This window comes from Eleutherodactylus coqui, chromosome 11 (genome assembly GCF_035609145.1).
Source record: "Eleutherodactylus coqui strain aEleCoq1 chromosome 11, aEleCoq1.hap1, whole genome shotgun sequence".
NCBI lineage: Eukaryota > Metazoa > Chordata > Amphibia > Anura > Eleutherodactylidae > Eleutherodactylus > Eleutherodactylus coqui.
The window spans coordinates 139,789,085-139,815,737 of NC_089847.1; the positions used below are offsets into that span (position 1 = coordinate 139,789,085).

The 26,653-nt window shown below is 57.7% G+C and overlaps 1 protein-coding gene across 4 annotated transcripts in view; it reads left to right on the forward strand.

Moving 5' to 3' along the window:
• The first annotated feature begins 6,240 nt into the window (after positions 1-6,240).
• The window catches only part of PLEKHA7 (pleckstrin homology domain containing A7), a 128,828-nt gene continuing 108,415 nt past the window's right edge, over positions 6,241-26,653 (forward strand). For all 4 annotated transcript variants that reach the window (XM_066583682.1, XM_066583684.1, XM_066583683.1 and 1 more), the window contains exons 1-3: positions 6,241-6,359; positions 6,438-6,514; positions 13,114-13,171. In XM_066583682.1, coding sequence (XP_066439779.1) covers positions 6,274-6,359; positions 6,438-6,514; positions 13,114-13,171 — 221 coding nt within the window. In that variant the 5' untranslated portion in view covers positions 6,241-6,273. The remainder of the gene's footprint in view (positions 6,360-6,437; positions 6,515-13,113; positions 13,172-26,653) is intronic.

Consider the following 26,653-nt stretch of genomic DNA (forward strand, 5'->3'; position numbering starts at 1 on the left):
GATGTTGACCGTCTCCCAGAATGCAGTCTTGCGGGGGTCTCTGGTCGGGTACATGGGGAGTTGTAGCGGGGCCGGATGATTTCTGCAGTATCATACTATTATAGGACGATTACCTCTGCCATAAAGTAAAACTCCTCCAGTCTTGTGTTAGTGAAGCTTCAGCAGGGTCGAGCCTCTGCTTGTTGTCAGTGACTGAGAATAGTTCTGTTACATCCAGAGCCTGATAACACATTATGAACTCTCGCAGCTGAGGATTTGTTACAGTGTATCCTGTGACAGGTGCAGGAACTGCCTGGACCCGTTGTAGTCGATGGGGTCGGTCCCATTCATCCAGGAGGCTCTATGGTCCATAGCCCCCGCCGGTGTGCTTCAGCCTCACCTGCACTGATACATTGTATTGTGCGTTCTGTTAGAAGGCTGCACTGTGATTGGTCGCTACAGGCAGCATGGGCGGAGTTCCTTCAGGCACTTTCACCTGTTAGGGCTCATTCACTTATGGGTCTATAATGCAGTGAATGGAGCCCATGGATTTCATTGGGTTCATTCACAGCTGCGTATTTCTTGGTCATGTGAAAAAAAAGCGCAGCATGTCCCATCTAATAGCCCAGTGAAATAATGGACGTGCGCAGGAAGGAAAACGCAGAGATGCAAAATTAACGGGATTTTGTGCTTCTGTTATGTGTATAAATATTTGCCCGCGTAAAAGCGTGCCAATGGGCATTAGAATGCAGGGTGACTGCGTACTGCGGCCCATGGATACGCCCGTGTGAATGAGCTGCCCTTGCCATGATACAAGGATTAAGCTCTGTTACATGGGACTGACACTTTGTTGAGAGGGTTTATGGAATTAGTTTAGGAGTGGTAGAGCTGCTGGGACATGTAGTACTTTGGTAGAGAAGAACAGGTCCTACAAGCTTCCTCTCCTTGGACTGAAATGGCTTATAACAAAAAGTAATAGAGCGCAGCTGACTGCACGGTGACTGTGACATCATCAAGCAAAGGGAAACTGCAGTAAGAGGATGAAGGGGTTAATTGTGGCGCCACCGATTTCCCAGCCGTAAACGCGATCCGTCGCTTCCTGCGTATTCAGTGGAGATTCTTTTGTCTTCCCAGGTACAAAGTCTGAGCCGGGAACAAAACTCGCTGCGCTGAGTGCGGCTTATCCCCCCCCCCCCCCCCCCAACCTCGCACTTCCTGGGCGTCCTGCAGCCGTGTGCACAACATGGCGGAACGCAACGGATCATGTGACCCCCCCCCCCCAAAACTGTACCGTATCAGGATACTAGAAGTCACTGCATTCACTGACCATTGCAGAGCCCAAGGTGACCTGTAATACCTGCACAATGTACAGTAGGGGGCACCACACACCCCCTCCGCCCATCCTGCCAGTCGCTGGAGGAATATCATTACCGCCAATGAGGTTGTGCAGCAGCTGAGGTGTAAAGTACCAGGCACACTGTCATAGTGCCAGTCTCAACACCTCTTGTCATGCCTCTAGGTGACTTGTCTCAGGAGAAACCAGAGATGTTTCTGTACCCCCAGCACCCTGAAGATGACCGCCATCACCCTAGAGATGACCCCTTCCTCCCCAAATCCCCCCTGGAGATGACCCCCATCATCCCCACCCCCCTGAAAATGACCCCCACATCATCCTCCCCTTAGTCTTCTCATCCTGCAGATTATCTCCAACATGGTTGTTTTCGACTCCACAACCTCCATCATCCCCACTGATCATACTGGGGATTACCTCCATTATCCTCTTGTGGATTACCTCCTCCATCCCCTCCCATCATCCAGCGGATTTCCCCCATCACCCTGGAGATCCCCCTCCCCCCATACACATCCCTGATCATCCTGCAGATAATCCCCTGGAGATTACCTCCATAATCCCTGCCCTCCTGATCATCCTGCAGATTACCCCCACCACCCTGGAGATTACCTCCATCATCCCCCCCTCCTGATCATCCTGCAGATTACCCCCATCATCCCCCGCTCCTGATCATCCTGCAGATTACCCCCACCACCCTGGAGATTACCTCCATCATCACCCCCTCCTGATCATCCTGCAGATTACCCCCACCACCCTGGAGATTACCTCCATCATCCCCCCCTCCTGATCATCCTGCAGATTACCCCCACCACCCTGGAGATTACCTCCATCATCCTCCCCTCCTGATCATCCTGCAGATTACCTCCATCATCCCCCCCTCCTGATCATCCTGCAGATTACCCCCACCACCCTGGAGATTACCTCCATCATCCCCCCCTCCTGATCATCCTGCAGATTACCCCCACCACCCTGGAGATTACCTCCATCATCCCCCCCTCCTGATCATCCTGCAGATTACCCCCATCATCCCCCCTCCTAATCATCCTGCAGATTACCCCAACCACCCTAGAGATAATCTCCATCATCCTGGAGATTACCCCCACCACCCTGGAGATTACCTTTATCATCCCCACCCCCTCCTGATCATCCTGCAGATTACCCCCACCCCTCTGGAGATTATCTCCATCATCCCCCCCCCCCTCCTGATCATCCTGCAGATTACCCCAACCACCCTGGAGATTACCTCCATCATCCCCCCCCCCCCTCCTGATCATCCTGCAGATCCCCCCCCCCTCCTGATCATCCTGCAGATTACCCCCATCATCCCCCGCTCCTGATCATCCTGCAGATTACCCCCACCACCCTGGAGATTACCTCCATCATCCCCCCCTCCTGATCATCCTGCAGATTACCCCCACCACCCTGGAGATTACCTCCATCATCCTCCCCTCCTGATCATCCTGCAGATTACCTCCATCATCCCCCCCTCCTGATCATCCTGCAGATTACCCCCACCACCCTGGAGATTACCTCCATCATCCCCCCCTCCTGATCATCCTGCAGATTACCCCCACCACCCTGGAGATTACCTCCATCATCCCCCCCTCCTGATCATCCTGCAGATTACCCCCATCATCCCCCCTCCTAATCATCCTGCAGATTACCCCAACCACCCTAGAGATAATCTCCATCATCCTGGAGATTACCCCCACCACCCTGGAGATTACCTTTATCATCCCCACCCCCTCCTGATCATCCTGCAGATTACCCCCACCCCTCTGGAGATTATCTCCATCATCCCCCCCCCCCCTCCTGATCATCCTGCAGATTACCCCAACCACCCTGGAGATTACCTCCATCATCCCCCCCCCCTCCTGATCATCCTGCAGATCCCCCCCCCCTCCTGATCATCCTGCAGATTACCCCGACCACCCTGGAGATTACCTCCATCATCCCCCCCCCTCCTGATCATCCTGCAGATTACCCCCACCACCCTGGAGATTACCTCCATCATCCCCCCCCCTCCTGATGTTCCTGCAGATTACCCCCACCACCCTGGAGATTACCTCCATCATCCCCCCCATCCTCCATCTGTTCACGGCGCTGGAGCTCCGTATTCCAGACGACTTGTGATGTCAATCTGCCGCAGGTCTTTTTTTCTCGGAACTTGTGGCGGTTTTTGTTGCGGCCGTGTCGCAGAAGTTTCCCGGCTCGTTGAGAGGGATGATTTTCAAGGTGGACGTCCGCAGCGCACCGCTGGCCGGCGGCGGATTGTTCCGGGCCCCTTCTAATCCATGCGGCTTGTTCTCGCCAGGCGGTGTGCAGCGTTTACGCTCCATGTGAATGTCGTCTTTTGCGGATGACCCCGCACTTTACACGGGTGGCGTCCGAGTACCGTCCACTGTGCGCCGGTCGCTGACCGCCTGGTGCCGGTGATTTCCGCGGTCTCCGGTCTCTGCATTTATCTACAATTACTGTTCCCGTCTGCGCTTCTATATTTTCTGCGTGGCGCCTCCGCGGACGACACCCCGGGGCGCCGTTATCTGCAGGATCTCCTCGCAGCGCCTGCTGTTATACGCAGGCCATCACTTCTGCTAATTGAGACCAGCGCCCGGGGCGGCGGCGGCAGCGCGGCGTTAATTACTGCTCCGCCTATAATAATTATTTCCTTCACAGCTGAGACAATAAATCATCGCAAACCCACAATCCACCACAGGAAGAACGGCGCAGCGCCCCGCAATCCTGTATCTAATCCTAACGGGTGATACTGTCTGTATCTAATCCATCATGCATGATGGGACGCTGTGTAGGATCATCTCAGGTGGGATACAGTCTCCAGAGCCATGTATCTCAGCCCCCTCTGGTGGGATACAGTCTCCAGTGCCGTGTATCTCAGCGCCCTCTGGTGGGATACAGTCTCCAGCGCCATGTATCTCAGCGCCCTCTGATGGGATACAGTCTCCAGAGCCGTGTATCTCAGCATCCTCTGATGGGATACAGTCTCCAGTGCCGTGTATCTCAGCGCCCTCTGATGAGATACAGTCTCCAGCGCCGTCTATCTCAGCGCCCTCTGATGGGATACAGTCTCCAGAGCCGTGTATCTCAGCGCCCTCTGATGGGATACAGTCTCCAGAGCCGTGTATCTCAGCGCCCTCTGATGGGATACAGTCTCCAGAGCCGTGTATCTCAGCATCCTCTGATGGGATACAGTCTCCAGCGCCGTGTATCTCAGCGCCCTCTGATGGGATACAGTCTCCAGCGCCGTGTATCTCAGCGCCCTCTGATGGGATACAGTCTCCAGCGCCGTGTATCTCAGCGCCCTCTGATGGGATACAGTCTCCCGCGCCGTGTATCTCAGCGCCCTCTGATGGGATACAGTCTCCCGCGCCGTGTATCTCAGCGCCCTCTGATGGGATACAGTCTCCAGCGCCGTGTATCTCAGCGCCCTCTGATGGGATACAGTCTCCAGCGCCGTGTATCTCAGCGCCCTCTGATGGGATACAGTCTCCAGCGCCGTGTATCTCAGCGCCCTCTGATGGGATACAGTCTCCAGCGCCGTGTATCTCAGCGCCCTCTGATGGGATACAGTCTCCAGCGCCGTGTATCTCAGCGCCCTCTGATGGGATACAGTCTCCAGCGCCGTGTATCTCAGCGCCCTCTGATGGGATACAGTCTCCAGAGTCGTGTATCTCAGCCCCTCGGTGGAGTACAGTCTCCAGAGCCGTGTATCTCAACGCCCTCTGGTGGGATACAGTCTCCAGAGCCGTGTATCTCAGCGCCCTCTGATGGGATACAGTCTCCAGAGTCGTGTATCTCAGCGCCCCGGTGGAGTACAGTCTCCAGAGCCGTGTATCTCAGCGCCCTCTAATGGGATACAGTCTCCAGCGCCGTGTATCTCAGCCCCCTCGGTGGGATACAGTCTCCAGAGCAGTGTATCTCAGCGCCCTGGTGGGATACAGTCTCCAGAGTCGTGTATCTCAGCGCCCTGGTGGGATACAGTCTCCAGAGCAGTGTATCTCAGCGCCCTGGTGGGATACAGTCTCCAGAGCAGTGTATCTCAGCCCCCTCGGTGGGATACAGTCTCCAGAGTCGTGTATCTCAGCGCCCCGGTGGGATACAGTCTCCAGAGTCGTGTATCTCAGCGCCCCGGTGGAGTACAGTCTCCAGAGCCGTGTATCTCAGCCCCTCGGTGGAGTACAGTCTCCAGAGTCGTGTATCTCAGCCCCTCTGATGGGATACAGTCTCCAGAGTTGTGTATCTCAGCCTCTCAGTGGAGTACAGTCTCCAGAGTCGTGTATCTCAGCCCCTCGGTGGAGTACAGTCTCCAGAGCAGTGTATCTCAGCCCCTCGGTGGAGTACAGTCTCCAGAGTCGTGTATCTCAGTGCCCCGGTGGAGTACAGTCTCCAGAGTCGTGTATCTCAGTGCCCCGGTGGAGTACAGTCTCCAGAGTCGTGTATCTCAGCGCCCTCTGATGGGATACAGTCTCCAGAGTCGTGTATCTCAGCCCCTCGGTGGAGTACAGTCTCCAGAGTCGTGTATCTCAGCGCCCTCTGATGGGATACAGTCTCCAGAGTCGTGTATCTCAGCCCCTCGGTGGAGTACAGTCTCCAGAGCTGTGTATCTCAGCGCCCTGGTGGAGTACAGTCTCCAGAGTCGTGTATCTCAGCGCCCTCTGATGGGATACAGTCTCCAGAGTCGTGTATCTCAGCTCTCGGTGGAGTACAGTCTCCAGAGTCGTGTATCTCAGCGCCCTCTGATGGGATACAGTCTCCAGCGCCGTGTATCTCAGCCCCTCGGTGGGATACCCTCTCCGCAGCGCTGGGGTTGCCCTGGGTGACAGGTGGCGGTGGTCACGTGGCCCCTGCACTTTGTTACCGCGGCGGGCGCGCGCACTCCCCGGGGACGCGCCCCTCCTCCTCCGGGACCCGGGCGGGGGGTGAAGATGGCGGCCGAGGGCGACGGGCGGGAGAGTTTGCCAGAGGACTGGTCGTACGGGGTGTGCGCCGACGGACGGGTGTTCTTCATCGAGTAAGGCGGGAGGAGAGCGGGCGGCGGGGAGCGGCAGAGCCGGGGGGCTCGGAGTAACCAGTGTCTTCTCTCCCGCAGTGACCGGAGCCGGAGCACCACCTGGCTGCACCCCCGCACCGGGGAGCCCGTCAACTCCGGCCACATGATCCGCTCAGGTACGGCCGGGAGTCCGAAGTGTGGAGAAGTAGTAGAGACCCACCTGTGGGGCGTTAGTAGTACAGTCCCCTCACCTGTGGGGCGTTAGTAGTGCAGCCCCCTCACCTGTGGGGTGTTTGTAGTACAGTCCCCTCACCTGTGGGGTGTTAGTAGCGCAGCCCCCTCACCTGTGGGGTGTTAGTAGCGCAGCCCCCTCACCTGTGGGGTGTTAGTAGCGCAGCCCCCTCACCTGTGGGGTGTTAGTAGCGCAGCCCCCTCACCTGTGGGGTGTTAGTAGCGCAGCCCCCTCACCTGTGGGGTGTTAGTAGCGCAGCCCCCTCACCTGTGGGGTGTTAGTAGCGCAGCCCCCTCACCTGTGGGGTGTTAGTAGCGCAGCCCCCTCACCTGTGGGGTGTTAGTAGCGCAGCCCCCTCACCTGTGGGGCGTTAGTAGCGCAGCCCCCTCACCTGTGGGGCGTTAGTAGCGCGGCCCCTCACCTGTGGGGCGTTAGTAGCGCGGCCCCTCACCTGTGGGGCGTTAGTAGCGCAGCCCCCCTCACCTGTGGGGCGTTAGTAGCGCAGCCCCCCTCACCTGTGGGGCGTTAGTAGCGCAGCCCCCCTCACCTGTGGGGCGTTAGTAGCGCAGCCCCCCTCACCTGTGGGGCGTTTGTAGCGCAGCCCCCCTCACCTGTGGGGCGTTTGTAGCGCAGCCCCCCTCACCTGTGGGGCGTTTGTAGCGCAGCCCCCCTCACCTGTGGGGCGTTTGTAGCGCAGCCCCCCTCACCTGTGGGGCGTTTGTAGCGCAGCCCCCTCACCTGTGGGGCGTTTGTAGCGCAGCCCCCTCACCTGTGGGGCGTTTGTAGCGCAGCCCCCTCACCTGTGGGGCGTTTGTAGCGCAGCCCCCTCACCTGTGGGGCGTTTGTAGCGCAGCCCCCTCACCTGTGGGGCGTTTGTAGCGCAGCCCCCTCACCTGTGGGGCGTTTGTAGCGCAGCCCCCTCACCTGTGGGGCGTTTGTAGCGCAGCCCCCTCACCTGTGGGGCGTTTGTAGCGCAGCCCCCTCACCTGTGGGGCGTTTGTAGCGCAGCCCCCTCACCTGTGGGGCGTTTGTAGCGCAGCCCCCTCACCTGTGGGGCGTTTGTAGCGCAGCCCCCTCACCTGTGGGGCGTTTGTAGCGCAGCCCCCTCACCTGTGGGGCGTTAGCGGTGCAGCCCCCTCACCTGTGGGGTGTTAGCGGTGCAGCCCCCTCACCTGTGGGGTGTTAGCGGTGCAGCCCCCTCACCTGTGGGGTGTTAGTAGTGGCTGTCCGGGAGCCTCTCACCTGTGGGTAGTTAGTAGTGCAGCCCCTCACCTGTGGGGCGTTGGTAGTAGCAGTCCGGGAGCCCCTCACCTGTGGGACGTTAGCGGCGCAGCCCCCTCACCTGTGGGGCGTTAGCGGCGCAGCCCCCTCACCTGTGGGGCGTTAGCGGCGCAGCCCCCTCACCTGTGGGGCGTTAGCGGCGCAGCCCCCTCACCTGTGGGGCGTTAGCGGCGCAGCCCCCTCACCTGTGGGGCGTTAGCGGCGCAGCCCCCTCACCTGTGGGGCGTTAGCGGCGCAGCCCCCTCACCTGTGGGGCGTTAGTTGTGGCAGTCCGGTAGCCCCCCACCTGTGGCGGCTGTTAGTAGGGCGGCCCCCCACCTGTGGCGGCTGTTAGTAGGGCGGCCCCCCACCTGTGGCGGCTGTTAGTAGGGCGGCCCCCCACCTGTGGCGGCTGTTAGTAGGGCGGCGGCCCCCCACCTGTGGCGGCTGTTAGTAGGGCGGCCCCCCACCTGTGGCGGCTGTTAGTAGGGCGGCCCCTCACCTGTGGCGGCTGTTAGTAGGGCGGCCCCTCACTTGTGGCGGCTGTTAGTTGTGGCAGTCCGGGAGCCTCTCGCCTGGGGGGCGTTAGTAGTACGGCCCCTCACCTGCGGGGCGTTAGTAGTACGGCCCCTCACCTGCGGGGCGTTAGTAGTACGGCCCCTCACCTGCGGGGCGTTAGTAGTACGGCCCCTCACCTGCGGGGCGTTAGTAGTACGGCCCCTCACCTGCGGGGCGTTAGTAGTACAGGCCCTCACCTGCGGGGCGTTAGTAGTACAGGCCCTCACCTGCGGGGCGTTAGTAGTACAGGCCCTCACCTGCGGGGCGTTAGTAGTACAGGCCCTCACCTGCGGGGCGTTAGTAGTACAGGCCCTCACCTGCGGGGCGTTAGTAGTACAGGCCCTCACCTGCGGGGCGTTAGTAGTACAGGCCCTCACCTGCGGGGCGTTGGTAGTAGCAGTCCGGGAGCCCCCCACCAGTGGGGCTTTAGCAGCGCAGCCCCCCCCACCAGTGGGGCTTTAGCAGCGCAGCCCCCCCCACCAGTGGGGCTTTAGCAGCGCAGCCCCCCCCCACCAGTGGGGCTTTAGCAGCGCAGCCCCCCCCCCACCAGTGGGGCTTTAGCAGCGCAGCCCCCCCCCACCAGTGGGGCGTAAGCAGCGCAGCCCCCCCCACCAGTGGGGCGTTAGCAGCGCAGCCCCCCACCAGTGGGGCGTAAGCAGCGCAGCCCCCCACCTGTGGCGTGTTAGTAGGGCGGCCCGGGAGCTCCTCCCCAGTGGAGTATTAGTAGCAGCAGTGCGGGAGCCCCTCACCTGTGGGGGGTTAGCAGCGCAGCCCCCCACCAGTGGGGCGTAAGCAGCGCAGCCCCCCACCAGTGGGGCGTAAGCAGCGCAGCCCCCCCACCAGTGGGGCGTAAGCAGCGCAGCCCCCCACCTGTGGGGCGTAAGCAGCGCAGCCCCCCACCTGTGGCGTGTTAGTAGGGCGGCCCGGGAGCTCCTCACCAGTGGGGTATTAGTAGCAGCAGTGCGGGAGCCCCTCACCTGTGGCGCGTTAGCAGCGCAGCCCCCTCACCTGTGGCGCGTTAGCAGCGCAGCCCCCTCACCTGTGGCGCGTTAGCAGCGCAGCCCCCTCACCTGTGGCGCGTTAGCAGCGCAGCCCCCTCACCTGTGGCGCGTTAGCAGCGCAGCCCCCTCACCTGTGGCGCGTTAGCAGCGCAGCCCCCTCACCTGTGGCGCGTTAGCAGCGCAGCCCCCTCACCTGTGGCGCGTTAGCAGCGCAGCCCCTCACCTGTGGCGCGTTAGCAGCGCAGCCCCCTCACCTGTGGGGTGTTAGCGGTGCAGCCCCCTCACCTGTGGGGTGTTAGTAGTGGCTGTCCGGGAGCCTCTCACCTGTGGGTAGTTAGTAGTGCAGCCCCTCACCTGTGGGGCGTTGGTAGTAGCAGTCCGGGAGCCCCTCACCTGTGGGACGTTAGCGGCGCAGCCCCCTCACCTGTGGGGCGTTAGCGGCGCAGCCCCCTCACCTGTGGGGCGTTAGCGGCGCAGCCCCCTCACCTGTGGGGCGTTAGCGGCGCAGCCCCCTCACCTGTGGGGCGTTAGCGGCGCAGCCCCCTCACCTGTGGGGCGTTAGCGGCGCAGCCCCCTCACCTGTGGGGCGTTAGCGGCGCAGCCCCCTCACCTGTGGGGCGTTAGTTGTGGCAGTCCGGTAGCCCCCCACCTGTGGCGGCTGTTAGTAGGGCGGCCCCCCACCTGTGGCGGCTGTTAGTAGGGCGGCCCCCCACCTGTGGCGGCTGTTAGTAGGGGCGGCCCCCCACCTGTGGCGGCTGTTAGTAGGGCGGCGGCCCCCCCACCTGTGGCGGCTGTTAGTAGGGCGGCCCCCCACCTGTGGCGGCTGTTAGTAGGGCGGCCCCTCACCTGTGGCGGCTGTTAGTAGGGCGGCCCCTCACTTGTGGCGGCTGTTAGTTGTGGCAGTCCGGGAGCCTCTCGCCTGGGGGGCGTTAGTAGTACGGCCCCTCACCTGCGGGGCGTTAGTAGTACGGCCCCTCACCTGCGGGGCGTTAGTAGTACGGCCCCTCACCTGCGGGGCGTTAGTAGTACGGCCCCTCACCTGCGGGGCGTTAGTAGTACGGCCCCTCACCTGCGGGGCGTTAGTAGTACAGGCCCTCACCTGCGGGGCGTTAGTAGTACAGGCCCTCACCTGCGGGGCGTTAGTAGTACAGGCCCTCACCTGCGGGGCGTTAGTAGTACAGGCCCTCACCTGCGGGGCGTTAGTAGTACAGGCCCTCACCTGCGGGGCGTTAGTAGTACAGGCCCTCACCTGCGGGGCGTTAGTAGTACAGGCCCTCACCTGCGGGGCGTTGGTAGTAGCAGTCCGGGAGCCCCCCACCAGTGGGGCTTTAGCAGCGCAGCCCCCCCCACCAGTGGGGCTTTAGCAGCGCAGCCCCCCCCACCAGTGGGGCTTTAGCAGCGCAGCCCCCCCCCCACCAGTGGGGCTTTAGCAGCGCAGCCCCCCCCCACCAGTGGGGCTTTAGCAGCGCAGCCCCCCCCCACCAGTGGGGCGTAAGCAGCGCAGCCCCCCCCACCAGTGGGGCGTTAGCAGCGCAGCCCCCCACCAGTGGGGCGTAAGCAGCGCAGCCCCCCACCTGTGGCGTGTTAGTAGGGCGGCCCGGGAGCTCCTCCCCAGTGGAGTATTAGTAGCAGCAGTGCGGGAGCCCCTCACCTGTGGGGGGTTAGCAGCGCAGCCCCCCACCAGTGGGGCGTAAGCAGCGCAGCCCCCCACCAGTGGGGCGTAAGCAGCGCAGCCCCCCACCAGTGGGGCGTAAGCAGCGCAGCCCCCCACCTGTGGGGCGTAAGCAGCGCAGCCCCCCACCTGTGGCGTGTTAGTAGGGCGGCCCGGGAGCTCCTCACCAGTGGGGTATTAGTAGCAGCAGTGCGGGAGCCCCTCACCTGTGGCGCGTTAGCAGCGCAGCCCCCTCACCTGTGGCGCGTTAGCAGCGCAGCCCCCTCACCTGTGGCGCGTTAGCAGCGCAGCCCCCTCACCTGTGGCGCGTTAGCAGCGCAGCCCCCTCACCTGTGGCGCGTTAGCAGCGCAGCCCCCTCACCTGTGGCGCGTTAGCAGCGCAGCCCCCTCACCTGTGGCGCGTTAGCAGCGCAGCCCCCTCACCTGTGGCGCGTTAGCAGCGCAGCCCCTCACCTGTGGCGCGTTAGCAGCGCAGCCCCTCACCTGTGGGGCGTTAGCAGCGCAGCCCCTCACCTGTGGGGCGTTAGCAGCGCAGCCCCTCACCTGTGGGGCGTTAGCAGCGCAGCCCCTCACCTGTGGGGCGTTAGCAGCGCAGCCCCTCACCTGTGGGGCGTTAGCAGTAGAGCCCCTCACCTGGGGAGTATTAGTAGTACAGCCCCCCACCTGTGGGGTGTTAGTAGTGGCAGTCCAGGATCGCCTCACCTGTGGGGTGTTAGTAGTGGCAGTCCAGGATCGCCTCACCTGTGGGGTGTTAGTAGTGGCAGTCCAGGATCGCCTCACCTGTGGGGTGGTAGTAATATTGGTGCTTTACTCCTCTGCCTCGCTTACGTTTCTTAGCCTTCTGGTCGTGTTACACGGAAAGACTTTACTAGGTTGTCTCGCCCCCAAAAATCCAGGCAGTTTTCAGTTGGGCTCAGGAGGGCGTGAAATATTCAGACCTGCTCCGATCCTCCTCATTATATACCCCCCTCCACTAGTAACCGCATACCGATAGTCCAGTAATGTGTCGGATTATTGGGGGTGCACATACTTTGTGTCTGAAGCAGAGCCGGGGATGGATGTCCCCCATTGTGAGGCGCTTGTTCCATCCAGCATCCTCATTCTCTGGAGTTATAGACCTGAGGGCCTCCATGCTTTACCCTGCAGGCAAGCAGGGTTGTGGTCAGGGGCGATTGTCCGGTGTGTTGGGGCAATGCCGCTCGCTGCTGTGTGGCGGTGCTCAGTAGCACTTATGGTTGCAGGCATGGAGCGTCACTCTAAGGTTTTGCTTGCCCCAGTCTAGCTGTAGTGATGATGTCACCAGGGGCGGAGCATCAGAAGCACTTACATACATACTCACGGACAAGTGGTAGTTAGTACTTTGATTCTTTGGCGTATCCGCTGCTATCGCTGACGTGCCGCCCCATGTGACCATTTTTTTCCGCACTGGTTTTGTGGGCAGCTCTATGTCTGCAGCGTGGTCTCATCCTCTTTGCTGCAGACTTTCTGTGCAGTTGACCGTTCGGGAAGGGGTGGGACGGCGAGGTCTGTGGAGGGCACAAATATGGCCAAGTGATGCCCGCTGCCCAGATGTCACAGAGGATGCGTTGCCACCTGCCGTACGTTGTGTATGTGAACGCTCCGCGGTGATCCTTCCTGTAAGGAGTTCGGTGGGAGGACTGACCCCCAGAGCAGCCGCCACGTCCTGGTGGGCCCGTGGAGGGGATGATGGTAACACCTCTGATTCTCCTCCTAAGACTCGCACCCCAAGCGAAGTTCTCCTGTCCGGCGTATAGCGGGTTCGCATTCCGCTAGTTCACAAGCGGAACTCGTCCGAAAGGACACGGGATACGTACAGAGAAGCGTCCCGCTGTGAGGCTGGCGGCACGCCATGTTTCGGGGGCAGGAGCCTCATGCCATGGTCACATTGATTGGATGTCGGTTTCGTCGTGCGATGTGGTTCTCAGTTCTACACGTGAAATCCTATAAGCCCGGTGAAGTGGTCGGTGTTGGGGGGGGTGGCTGTGCGGTCCCGCCTCGCGCCCCGCTCACATCATCTTCTTGTCTTTACAGATCTGCCCCGCGGATGGGAGGAAGGATTTACGGACGAGGGCGCCAGCTACTTCATAGAGTGAGTACTTGCGCCCCCTGCTTGTTCTGCGCTGCGTCGCCGACTGCTAGATATATGTAACATCATTGGGTGAGCATGCACACAATATGACGACCTGGCTACATTGGTCCGGCCCACAAGATGGCTGCCATCGCGCTCTCCGCAGCTTGGGGTCTTTCTGTGGGTAAAGCTTGATGATCATGAAGGTGCCGCCACCACGGTAGGGATCGCTGGGATTAGAGTGTTCCACCTGGCGGCACATGGCACTCACACATCAGTGAATTCAGAGGTTGTCCTTGGGGGCCACAAGCCTTCATGCTGCTTGAGGCGAAATCGGAGGCCCATCCGCAGTGTCAATTGCAGAAGGGCCGCGACCTGGACGGCTTCCATTGACTTCAGTCGGAGCCGTCCGTGCGGACACCGCAGGAAAATGGAACATGCTGTAATTTTTTTTTTTCATCCGCGAGTGGAAACCGTAATTGGAAAAGAATCACTTTTGCGTTGCATAATATGGGCGGTACTTGCTGCGGAGTCCGGGGGCGGGCGTTGGCTTTGGATTCAAATCTGCCCGTGAGCGAATCTCAGGAGACGTGCGATATGTAATATGAACCCCATTCTTTTGCCGGGCGTCGTTCACGTGAGCTCATTAATTCTTTGCACCCACATGGCATCTCCCGTTGTCAGTGGGGCCGGCGGCACGGGCTTCGGTGCACGCGGTGGGATGCGAGGCATCCCTACTGAAAGCAACAGGAGAAACCCCGCGTCCGCCGCCGCAGCTGACTTCCCTCTAAGTGATGGTGGTATTAATATCGCATGTTGGCGAGCGCAATATCGGGCAGTGATTCATGGCGCGCTATCGCACTCGCCTGTGGGAGGTCAGACTAACCCGATGTCCTTCATACATCACAAATGTTGCGCTGTCCACGGGGCGGAGTTATCATGCCGTCCATGGCAGCCGCTCTCCTTTCCTGTATGTTAGGGCTGTAGTGATTGTCCACTTTACTGGATGCAGGCTGCAGTGTAAAGTATGGAGGTTTCTTCTTGGTTGCCATGGTTACTTGTGTACGGATACTGCATATACTCCTACACACTGTATGCTATTGGTGGGAGGGGTTAGCAGGTTGATCGCCATCTTTCTGTTAGATCATTCCTGACCGGGAGCGATCGGCTCCTGCGCAGTTATGACACCGATGCGTGATTTCTTAGCTGCTCCCCTTACTTCGGTCTGGCGCTGCCCGCTGGCATATCAATGTGATGGAGGTGGGTTGTCGGGGACATCACGGTTGTTCCTGGGCATCACTTGTGCAACAAGAACAGCAGTTTAATTTGGCGCCGACTGTGTGCTAGTGGGTGTCGCCCTCCTTGCCATGTTGTGTTTGGGGGTTTGGACGCTATGGAGATGGGCGCGGACTTTATCAGTTGACACTCCCCTTGTGCACACATGGCAGGAGGAGGCGAAGGGTTAATGATTTGTGACCTTGCAGGAATGTTGCTGCATTATTTCCATGCCGGGAGGGTATTAGCTGAGTGGCCCCTGGGGGCCGCCCTCTGAAGCCATAGTCTGGCCCCTCAGTGATGCTACTGTTATCACTCTGTGGTATCTTGTGGAGTCGTGGGAAGTTGATTTCCTGCAGTTGCAGCACCCACCTTGCTTATACCTGTTGAGCCTGGCATGCTCTTACCTGCAGTGCCCGCTACACCTGTGCCTGTAGAGCCTGCCATTCTAATACTTGTGGTACCCGCTACACCTGTAGAGACTGCCATGCTAATACCTGCAATGCCAGCCTCACTTATACCTGTAGTGCCCACTACACCTGTAGAGACTGCCATGCTCATACCTGCAATGCCAGCCTCACTTATACCTGTGGTACCCGCTACATCGGTATAGCCTGCCATGCTAATACCGTGGTGCCTGCTACACCTGTAGAGACTGCCATGCTCATACCTGGAGTGCCAGCCTCACCTCTTCCTGTAGTGCCCGCTACACCTGTGCATGTAGAACCTGCCATGCTTATACCTGCAGTGCCAGCCTCACTTATGCATGTAGTGCCCACTACACCTGTAGAGACTGCCATGCTCATACTTGCAATGCCAGCCTCCCTTATACCTGTAGTGCCCACTCTACCTGTGCCTGTAGAGCCTGCCATGCCAATACCTGTAGTGCCTGCCTCACTTATACCTGTAGTGCCCACTACACCTGTGCCTGTGGAGCCTGCCATGCTAATACCTGTAGTGCCAGCCTCACTCATACCTGTAGTGCCCATTACACCTGTGTCTGTATAGCCTACCATGCTAATACCTGTGGTGCCCGCTACACCTGTAGATCCTGCCATGCTCATACCTGCAGTGCCAGGCTCACTTATACCTGTAGTGCCCACTACACCTGTGCCTGTAGAGCCTGTCATGCTACTGTGGTGCCCACTACACCTGTAGAGCCAGCCATGCTCATACCTGCAGTGCCTGCCTCATTTATACCTGTAGTGCTAACTACACCTGCAGTGCCTGCATTGCTCGCGTCTGTAGTGCCTCCCCCACCTGTGCCTGTAGTGCCCGCCTCGCTGGTACCTGTAGTGCCCACTACACCTGCAGTGTCTGCCTAGCTGGTACCTGTAGTGCCTCCCTTGCCTCTGCCTGTAGTGCCCGCTACACCCGCTCCCAGCTGTCCCTGCGTCCTAAATGGTAAACCTGCCTGGGAAAGCTGGGTGGCTTATGGCAGCTGTCAGTGGCTGTTGGTTGTCACCCCGCTTTCCTCGAGTCCTGGACGGGCAGGGATGTCTTCCAGATCCTGAGTTTTGGGGTGGATTGTCTCCGGTCGTCTTCCACGGTCGCGCTGCTTTCCATTTGCTGGGCGGTAGAGCTATCGGCCTTCAGCGCGGTGCGGAGCAACCTGCTGCTGATCGCTGCCTTCGCAGTAACCATAAAGCTGGCATGGAGGGCACGGCGCCACTTTTCTCGGTCTGTTGCTTTAATGATTATTGCCGCGTTTGAATGAGGAAAAAAATAGTCCGAGGCACCAACAGCTGTCCGCAACCGCGCCGAAGATGAACTCCCCCGAGCTCATGCCCGTGTGCTAGTGGCGGCACATGATCCCCCTCATGTCTGGAGGACTGCGGTTCTGTGGTGTCGCTCGCGAGGTCCTGCGCCTCCAGCTGGATCTGGATGATCGGCGGTGGATCAGTAACCCTCATGGCGGACGCCGCGTGATGCATGAGGGTGGCGAGCTTTGTGCCTCGGACATCTGTAATGCGCTCACCTCTTTGGCGGACGCTCGCGGTCATGGTCTCTGGTAATCCTCGGGTCCGCGCCTTGTACGACTCGTCGGGGGAGGTGACGTCTACCAGCAAATAGTGGGTGAAAAGGTTGGCGATCGGCCGTTGGATGATTGTACCGGGGGCCGCGCGTATCCGCCCATGTCCTCTGTGTGGCGCTCCTGTTCTGTAGGCTTGGCCCTCTGCATTTGGTCACATCCAGTAGATTGAGGGTTAATGTGAAGCAGTGTTATCCCTGCTGTAGTTTGTTACAATGTATCAGGTAAGAGACAGATCAGTGCTGCTGCGAGCTGCTGGCGCCCGGACAGCGCCGGGTCTTTTCACTTCGGAGCGCCTGTAAATGGGATCCCATCCAAGTGTCCTCAAGTTGCTAAGAAACGCAGCGGATCCCCGAAAGAAAGTCAGCGGCGACCCATCTATTATTTACTGCCGCCGGAGGTGAACACGTCTAATCTGCTGTCAGCTGGCGATACCAACACACTTAAAGGGCCACAAACCACCCCATGTCCAGAGATTATTACCCCCAGAGACATCATATATGTGATATCAGCCCCTCCTCTTATAACGCTCCAGTACTGATATAACCCCCAGAGACATCATATATGTGATATCAGCCCCTCCTCTTATAACGCTCCAGTACTGATATAACCTTCAGAGACATCATATATGTGATATCAGCCCCTCCTCTTATAACGCTCCAGTACTGATATAACCTCCAGAGACATCATATATGTGATATCAGCCCCTCCTCTTATAGCGCTCCAGTACTGATATAACCTCCAGAGACATCATATATGTGATATCAGCCGCCCCTCTTATAACGCTCCAGTACTGATATAACCTCCAGAGACATCATATATGTGATATCAGCCCCTCCTCTTATAACGCTGCAGGACTGATATAACCTGTAAAGACATCATATATGTGATATCAGCCTCTCTCTTATAACGCTCCAGTACTGATATAACCTCCAGAGACCTCATATATGTGATATCAGCCGCTCCTCTTATAACGCTCCAGTACTGATATAACCCCCAGAGACATCATACATGTGATATCAGCCGCTCCTGTTATAACGCTCCAGTACTGATATAACCTCCAGAGACATCATATATGTGATATCAGCCACTGCCCTTATAACGCTCCAGTACTGATATAACCTCCAGAGACATCATATATGTGATATCAGCTGATCCTCTTATAACGCTCCAGTACTGATATAACCTCCAGAGACATCATATAGGTGATATCAGCCGCTCCTCTTATAACAGTCTAGTACTGATATAACCTCTAGAGACATCATATATGTGATATCAGCCACTGCCCTTATAACGCTCCAGTACTGATACAACCTCCAGAGACATCATATATGTGATATCAGCCACTCCTCTTATAATGCTCCAGTACTGATATAACCCCCAGAGACATCATATATGTGATATCAGCCGCTCCTCTTATAACGCTCCAGTACTGATATAACCTCCAGAGACATCATATAGGTGATATCAGCCGCTCCTCTTATAACGCTCCAGTACTGATATAACCCCCAGAGACATCATATATGTCATATCAGCCCCTCCTCTTATAATGCTCCAGTACTGATATAACCCCCAGAGACATCATATATGTGATATCAGCTGCTCCTCTTATAATGCTCCAGTACTGATATAACCCCCAGAGACATCATATATGTGATATCAGCCGCTCCTCTTATAACGCTCCAGTACTGATATAACCCCCAGAGACATCATATATGTGATATCAGCCGCTCCTGTTATAACGCTCCAGTACTGATATAACCTCCAGAGACATCATATATGTGATATCAGCCACTGCCCTTATAACGCTCTAGTACTGATATAACCTCCAGAGACATCATATATGTGATATCAGCCCCATCTCTTATAACGCTCCAGTACTGATATAACCTCCAGAGACATCATATATGTTACTAACATCCATGCTGGAGCGTTATCAGAGGAGCTGTTGATATCTGTCACATATAGAAGGTTCTGGGCACTGGAGATATGGCATAGGGGTGGGGAGAGAAGAATACTACACTTCAGCCCTATTTACACACAGTAATTATCGCTCAAAATTCGTTCAAATGATGTTTGCTTTTCAGCTGAACGATGATTTTTAATTCAGCATAAAAAACATTGTTCAGCCGGCCAGCTGATAGCAGGGACCACACGCTGTGATTCTCCACAGGAGTGCTGATAACATTGTATTCAGCTCCTGTCTCCTGGGAGAACAATGGAGCTGTATGCAGATAACAGACCACCCGCTGTTATCTGCATACAGCATAGTGAGCCTTATTTGTACGCAAATGAAGCTAACGAGCTACTAATGGGTCACACAGGGGGATTTGCCGTGGAAATACCATCCGAAATTTCGCTGCAACAAATCCACCTGTGCCGCTAATCCCGGGATTGTCCAGCCATGTGGACGCGATTTCTCAGCTGCGGCGCGGATTCGCCAGCTGCAGCATGTACATTTTTTTTTATTCCGCTGCGGTTGCGCTCTCCTCTATGGGAGCGCCGACCGCAACGGAAAAGCATGCGGCCAAGCCGCTCCAAAACGCATGGCTAAGTGCGGCGGGTTTTGAAGCAGCGCTTTCCTTGCGGAAGTCTCGCAGTTTTTTGCTGCGGCCAATCTGTGAGATTTCCGTGAATCCGGCGTGTGAGAACGCAGCCTCGGGGGGCTTCAGCATCTGCTGCAGGACGATCGCTCGAAGGTCAGTCATCCCATCTTCACAACAGTCTGAGCGATCATCTGTGCGTGTAAACGGCGCTTTATTGTCACGCATTCTGTTTAACACTACAGTAATGTGAAATGGCTGATAAAAGAGAACACTAGTAAGACTGCAACCTCAGGTGAATGCAGTCGCCTTATTGCAGGGCGGTGGCGATGTGGCTCCTCCTCCTTTGTGTGTCTTCAGTGCGGAGCAGATTCTGCATCTCCTGCTGGTCCACAGCAGCAGCTCTTCTACTCCAGTCACACCCAGAGCTGCAGAAACCCACCGTACAGCCAATTCCAGAATGCATCTCTGCCACGCTGCATTTTGGGAGATGTAGGGTTACAAAGCCTCCCACAATGCACCACAGCGGAGCAGGCCTGCAGATAGCAGGCAGGGGCGGTACAAAGCTGTAATATCAGAACTTGTCACTGCAGCTCTGGGTGTGACTGGAGGATAAGATGTGATGTAATAGAAGTGTGATTGCAGCTCTGGGTGTGACTGGAGGATAAGATGTGATGTAACCAGATGATGATTGGAGCACTGGGTGTGACTGAAAGATAAGACCTGATGTAATAGAATTGTGTGATTGCAGCTCTGGAGAATAAGACATGGCGTAACAAGATGGTGACTGCAGCTCTGGGCGTGACTGGAGGATAAGATGTGATGTAATAGAAGTGTGACTGCAGCTCTGGGCGTGATTGGAGGATAAGATGTGATGTAATAGAAGTGTGACTGCAGCTCTGGGCGTGACTGGAGGGTAAGATGTGATGTAATAGAAGTGTGATTGCAGCTCTTGGGGTGACTGGAGGGTAAGACATAATGTAATAAACGTGTGATTGCAGCTCTGGGTGTGACTGTAGGATGAGATGTAATGTAATAGAAGTGTGATTGCAGCTCTGGCTGTGACTGTAGGATGAGATGTACTGTAATAGAAGTGTGATTGCAGCTCTGGGTGTGACTGGAGGATAAGACGATGTAATAGAAGTGTGATTGCAGCTCTGGGGGTGACTGGAGGATAAAACATGATGTAAGTGAAGTGTGATTGCAGCTCTGGGGGTGACTGGAGGATAAAACATGATGTAATTGAAGTGTGATTGCAGCTCTGGGGGTGATTGGAGGATAAAACAGGATGTAATAGAAGTGTGATTGCAGCTCTGGGGGTGACTGGAGGATAAAACATGATGTAATTGAAGTGTGATTGCAGCTCTGGGGGTGACTGGAGGATTAGAAATGACGTAACAAGATGGTGACTGCAGCTCTGGGTGTGACTGGAGGATAAGATGTGATATAACCAGATGGTGACTGCAGCTCTGGATGTGACTGGAGGATAAGATGTGATGTAATAGAAGTGTGATTGCAGCTCTGGGGGTGACTGGAGGATAAGACGTGATGTAATAGAAGTGTGATTGCAGCTCTGGGGGTGACTGGAGGATAAGAAATGACGTAACAAGATGGTGACTGCAGCTCTGGGTGTGACTGGAGGATAAAACATGATGTAATAGAAGTGTGACTGCAGGTCTGGGTGTGACTGGAGGATAAGATGTGATGTAACCAGATGGTGACTGCAGCTCTGGGGGTGACTGGGAAATAAGATGTGATGTAATAGAAGTGTGATTGCAGCTCTGGAGGATAAGACATGACGTAACAAGGTGGTGACTGCAGCTCTGGGTGTGGCTGTAGTATAAGATGTGATGTAATAGAAGTGTGATTGCAACTCTGGGTGTGACTGGAGGATAAGACACAATGTAATAGAAGTGTGATTGCAGCTCTAGGGGTGACTGGAGGATAAGACACAATGTAATAGAAGTGTGATTGCAGCTCTATGGGTGACTGGAGGATAAGACACAATGTAATAGAAGTGTGATTGCAGCTCTGGGTGTGACTGGAGGATAAGACACAATGTAATAGAAGTGTAATTGCAGCTCTGGGTGTGACTGGAGGATAAGACACAATGTAATAGAAGTGTAATTGCAGCTCTGGGTGTGACTGGAGGATAAGACACAATGTAATAGAAGTGTGATTGCAGCTCTGGGGGGGACTGGAGAATAAGACACAATGTAATAGAAGTGTGATTGCAGCTCTAGGGGTGACTGGAGGATAAGACATGATGTAATAGAAGTGTGATTGCAGCTCTAGGGGTGACTGGAGGATAAGACATGATGTAATAGAAGTGTGATTACAGCTCTGGGGGTGACTCGGTGTGACGTTGTGGAGAGACATGATGAGACCATTGTGACTATCTGGCGCTGTGTTCCAGCAGGGGGCGCTGCTGCTGCTCTACCAGGGTGTTGTGAGATTATGTAGCCGGTCTCTATCATGGTGTTTTATTGCGCTCGGATCTCGGCGCGGCGTCGCCTCCTGTATAAATCTAGCTGTCTGCCCGTTGCTAAACGCACAATAAACTCGCAGGCGTCGCTGTCGGTAATTTATCACTGCAGAGTATAAATAGCCGCGCCGCGTTCAGCGAAGATTTACTGTCACCGGTGACAGATGGAAGCGCCGCCGCGCCATTCTACCACACCGAGAGCGCTGGGAGACGAGCAGTATGGCCACCGCGCCATTCTACCACACCGAGAGCGCTGGGAGACGAGCAGTATGGCCGCCGCGCCATTCTACCACACCGGAGAGCGCGGGGAGACGAGCAGTATGGCCGCCGCGCCATTCTACCACACAGAGAGCGCTGGGAGACGAGCAGTATGGCCGCCGCGCCATTCTACCACACCGGAGAGCGCTGGGAGACGAGCAGTATGGCCGCCGCGCCATTCTACCACACAGAGAGCGCTGGGAGATGAGCAGTATGGCCGCCGCGCCATTCTACCACACAGAGAGCGCTGGGAGGCGAGCAGTATGGCCTCCGCGCCATTCTACCACACAGAGAGCGCTGGGAGGCGAGCAGTATGGCCGCCGCGCCATTCTACCACACCGGAGAGCGCTGGGAGATGAGCAGTATGGCCGCCGCGCCATTCTACCACACCGGAGAGCGCGGGGAGACGAGCAGTATGGCCGCCGCGCCATTCTACCACACCGGAGAGCGCGGGGAGACGAGCAGTATGGCCGCCGCCTGCACTAGTGTTACAGCCCGGTTATGTAGGAGGAGGCCGCACCCCCCAGTGCTACAGCAGTTAGTCTTGAACCCCAAGAGCTGACATCAGAGGGTGGGAGTGGCTGAGCTGATGGTTGTGTCTGGAGATACTAGTGGGTGTGACTGATCGCAGCCCACATACAAGGTCCCGCCCTCGCGGAGCCCCCGCTGTCTGTTCAAGCAGAAGCCTTAAGATAAGGGGTCTTCACACAGACGGAGCATCTCTTGCCGCGCTGTTCGGGGATCAGGGTCTCTGTGGCTGCGGGGTCACCGGGCTGGGCAGGGTCTCTGTGGCTGCGGGGTCACCGGGCTGGGCAGGGTCTCTGTGGCTGCGGGGTCACCGGGCTGGGCAGGGTCTCTGTGGCTGCGGGGTCACCGGGCTGGGCAGGGTCTCTGTGGCTGCAGGGTCACCGGGCTGGGCAGGGTCTCTGTGGCTGCGGGGTCACCGGGCTGGGCAGGGTCTCTGTGGCTGCGGGGTCACCGGGCTGGGCAGGGTCTCTGTGGCTGCGGGGTCACCGGGCTGGGCAGGGTCTCTGTGGCTGCGGGGTCACCGGGCTGGGCAGGGTCTCTGTGGCTGCGGGGTCACCGGGCTGGGCAGGGTCTCTGTGGCTGCGGGGTCACCGGGCTGGGCAGGGTCTCTGTGGCTGCGGGGTCACCGGGCTGGGCAGGGTCTCTGTGGCTGCGGGGTCACCGGGCTGGGCAGGGTCTCTGTGGCTGCGGGGTCACCGGGCTGGGCAGGATCTCTGTGGCTGCGGGGTCACCGGGCTGGGCAGGGTCTCTGTGGCTGCGGGGTCACCGGGCTGGGCAGGGTCTCTGTGGCTGCGGGGTCACCGGGCTGGGCAGGGTCTCTGTGGCTGCGGGGTCACCGGGCTGGGCAGGGTCTCTGTGGCTGCGGGGTCACCGGGCTGGGCAGGGTCTCTGTGGCTGCGGGGTCACCAGGTTGGTGTGGCTCGAGGTCTCTCTTGCTGCGGGGTCACGAGGCTGGGGCTGAGCACTATGTGGGGGTGCCATGCAGCCTTCATTTCTGTGTTGCTGTGATGCCAGGTGTGCTCGCTGCCAGTCTGGTTTGTTCCTTGGCATCTCTCCAGCGGTCAGCTTCCCCGGGGGTCTCGTGAACGCAGTTATCGGTGTTCCTGGATTGGCACCTGCACGCCGCCGCTTTGGCACATTAATCACTGGGGACCATTTGTTGGCCATGCAGTAAGGTCCCGGGCGCAGGGCACCACCCCTCCGGGCGCAGGGCACCACCCCTCCGGGCGCAGGGCACTGCTCTCCTGGTCGGAGAGCCGGGGGTTCTCGCTGCGCTGTATTATGGCGGCTGGTTGTCTTTTGGTTCACATCTGACGCCGTACCTCTGTAGTGCTGATGACCTGCAGGGGGCGCCGAGACCAACGTGATAAGTATGGAGGTACTTGGGGCCAGGACCTCCGTACTGAGGCACGTCAGGCGTTGTGCGGGGCCTCGCTGGCATTCACAAGAGCCCCCGCCCCACATGCCAGAGTGATGACGGCACGCACACAATGGTGGCACTGTCTGCAGCCACCGCATCTTCATTCTGTCCTCATCAGCAGCCACTGAGACCCCGCCCCCATCGCCTGCGGCCCCCCGGGGCCCGAATAATGAGCAGACAATATACATAGTAACCCCTCCCCACCCCCCGCGCTGCCGTCCTTCTCATCATCCCGCCCCCCCTCCAATGATTTTTCTGGAACTTTCTTTGCATCCAGAGGCTGAACACCCCGTCCTGACCCCAAACTTCTCACAGCTGAGCAATTGTTACAATGTGTCAGTGCAGGTAATCCACATCAACTCTCACCTGTCCTGATGGTTTGTTACAATGTATCAGTCACCTTGCAGAGGATTCTCCACACTGTATGCTCTTGTAACAACCCCTCAGCTGTGGGCAGAACTGTCGGGATGGGTTGTGTAAATGAATGTTTGTATTCACTCATCATAGATGAGATGGTGGCGCCCCCTCTGGTGGAGGAGGTTACTGCAGTGACAGATGAGATGGTGGCGCCCCCTCTGGTGGAGGAGGTTACTGCAGTGACAGATGAGATGGTGGCGCCCCCTCTGGAGGAGGAGGTTACTGCAGTGACAGATGAGATGGTGGCACCCCCTCTGGTGGAGGAGGAGGTTACTGCAGTCAGGTGAGATGGTGGCGCCCCCTCTGGTGGAGGAGGTTACTGCAGTGACAGATGAGATGGTGGCGCCCCCTCTGGTGGAGGAGGAGGTTACTGCAGTGACAGATGGGATGGTGGCGCCCCCTCTGGTGGAGGAGGAGGTTACTGCAGTGACAGATGGGATGGTGGCGCCCCCTCTGGTGGAGGAGGTTACTGCAGTGACAGATGGGATGGTGGCACCCCCTCTGGTGGAGGAGGTTACTGCAGTGACAGATGGGATGGTGGCGCCCCCTCTGGTGGAGGAGGTTACTGCAGTGACAGATGAGATGGTGGCGCCCCCTCTGGTGGAGGAGGTTACTGCAGTGACAGATGAGATGGTGGCGCCCCCTCTGGTGGAGGAGGTTACTGCAGTGACAGATGAGATGGTGGCGCCCCCTCTGGTGGAGGAGGTTACTGCAGTGACAGATGAGATGGTGGCGCCCCCTCTGGTGGAGGAGGTTACTGCAGTGACAGATGAGATGGTGGCGCCCCCTCTGGTGGAGGAGGTTACTGCAGTGACAGATGAGATGGTGGCGCCCCCTCTGGTGGAGGAGGTTACTGCAGTGACAGATGAGATGGTGGCGCCCCCTCTGGTGGAGGCGGAGGTTACTGCCGTGATAGATTAGATGGTGGCACCCCCTCTGGTGGAGGAGGTTACTGCAGTCGTAGATGAGATGGTGGCACCCCCTCTGGTGGAGGAGGTTACTGCAGTCGTACATGAGATGGTGGCGCCCCCTCTGGTGGAGGACGTAACTGCAGTCATAGATGAGATGATGGCACCCCCTCTGGTGGAGCAGGTTACTGCAGTGACAGATGAGATGGTGGCGCCCCCTCTGGTGGAGGAGGTTACTGCAGTGACAGATGAGATGGTGGCGCCCCCTCTGGTGGAGGAGGTTACTGCAGTGACAGATGAGATGGTGGCGCCCCCTCTGGTGGAGGAGGTTACTGCAGTGACAGATGAGATGGTGGCGCCCCCTCTGGTGGAGGAGGTTACTGCAGTGACAGATGAGATGGTGGCGCCCCCTCTGGTGGAGGAGGTTACTGTAGTGACAGATGAGATGGTGGCGCCCCCTCTGGTGGAGGAGGTTACTGCAGTGATAGATTAGATGGTGGCGCCCCCTCTGGTGGAGGAGGTTACTGCAGTCGTAGATGGGATGGTGGCGCCCCCCTCTGGTGGAGGAGGTTACTGCAGTCGTAGATGAGATGGTGGCACCCTTTCTGGTGGACGAGGTAACTGCAGCCATAGATGAGATGGTGGCGCCCCCTCTGGTGGAGGAGGTTACTGCAGTGACAGATGAGATAGTGGTGCCCCCTCTGGTGGAGGAGGTTACTGCAGTGACAGATGAGATGGTGGCGCCCCCTCTGGTGGAGGAGGAGGTTACTGCAGTCAGGTGAGATGGTGGCGCCCCCTCTGGTGGAGGAGGTTACTGCAGTGACAGATGAGATGGTGGCGCCCCCTCTGGTGGAGGATGTTACTGCAGTGACAGATGAGATGGTGGCGCCCCCTCTGGTGGTGGTGGTTACTGCAGTCATAGGTGAGATGGTGGCGCCCCCTCTGGTGGAGGAGGTTACTGCAGTGACAGATGAGATGCTGGCGCCCCCTCTGGTGGAGGAAGTTACTGCAGTGACAGATGAGATGGTGGCGCCCTCTCTAGTGGAGGAGGTTACTGCAGTCGTAGTAGAGATGGTGGCACCCCCTTTGGTGGAGGAGGTTACTGTAGTGACAGATGGAATGGTGGCGCCCCCTCTGGTGGAGGAGGTTACTGCAGTGACAGATGGGATGGTGGCGCCCCCTCTGGTGGAGGAGGTTACTGCAGTGACAGATGGGATGGTGGCGCCCCCTCTGGTGGAGGAGGTTACTGCAGTGACAGATGGGATGGTGGCGCCCCCTCTGGTGGAGGAGGTTACTGCAGTGACAGATGAGATGGTGGCGCCCCCTCTGGTGGAGGAGGTTACTGCAGTCATAGATGAGAGAAGGCGCACTGCAATACTGAACCTCCTACTGTAGATGATCTACACAATATAACCCGTCCAGTCACCAGAGAGCAGGGGTGACATCACTGAGAATACAACCTATCTATCACCAGAGAGCAGCGTTGACAACACCGAGAATGCCGCCTATCCATCACTATAGAGCAGCGGTGACATCACTGAGAATGCTGCCTATCCATCACTGGAGAGCAGCAGTGACATCACTGAGAATGCTGCCTATCCTTCACTATAGAGCAGCAGTGACATCACTGAGAATGC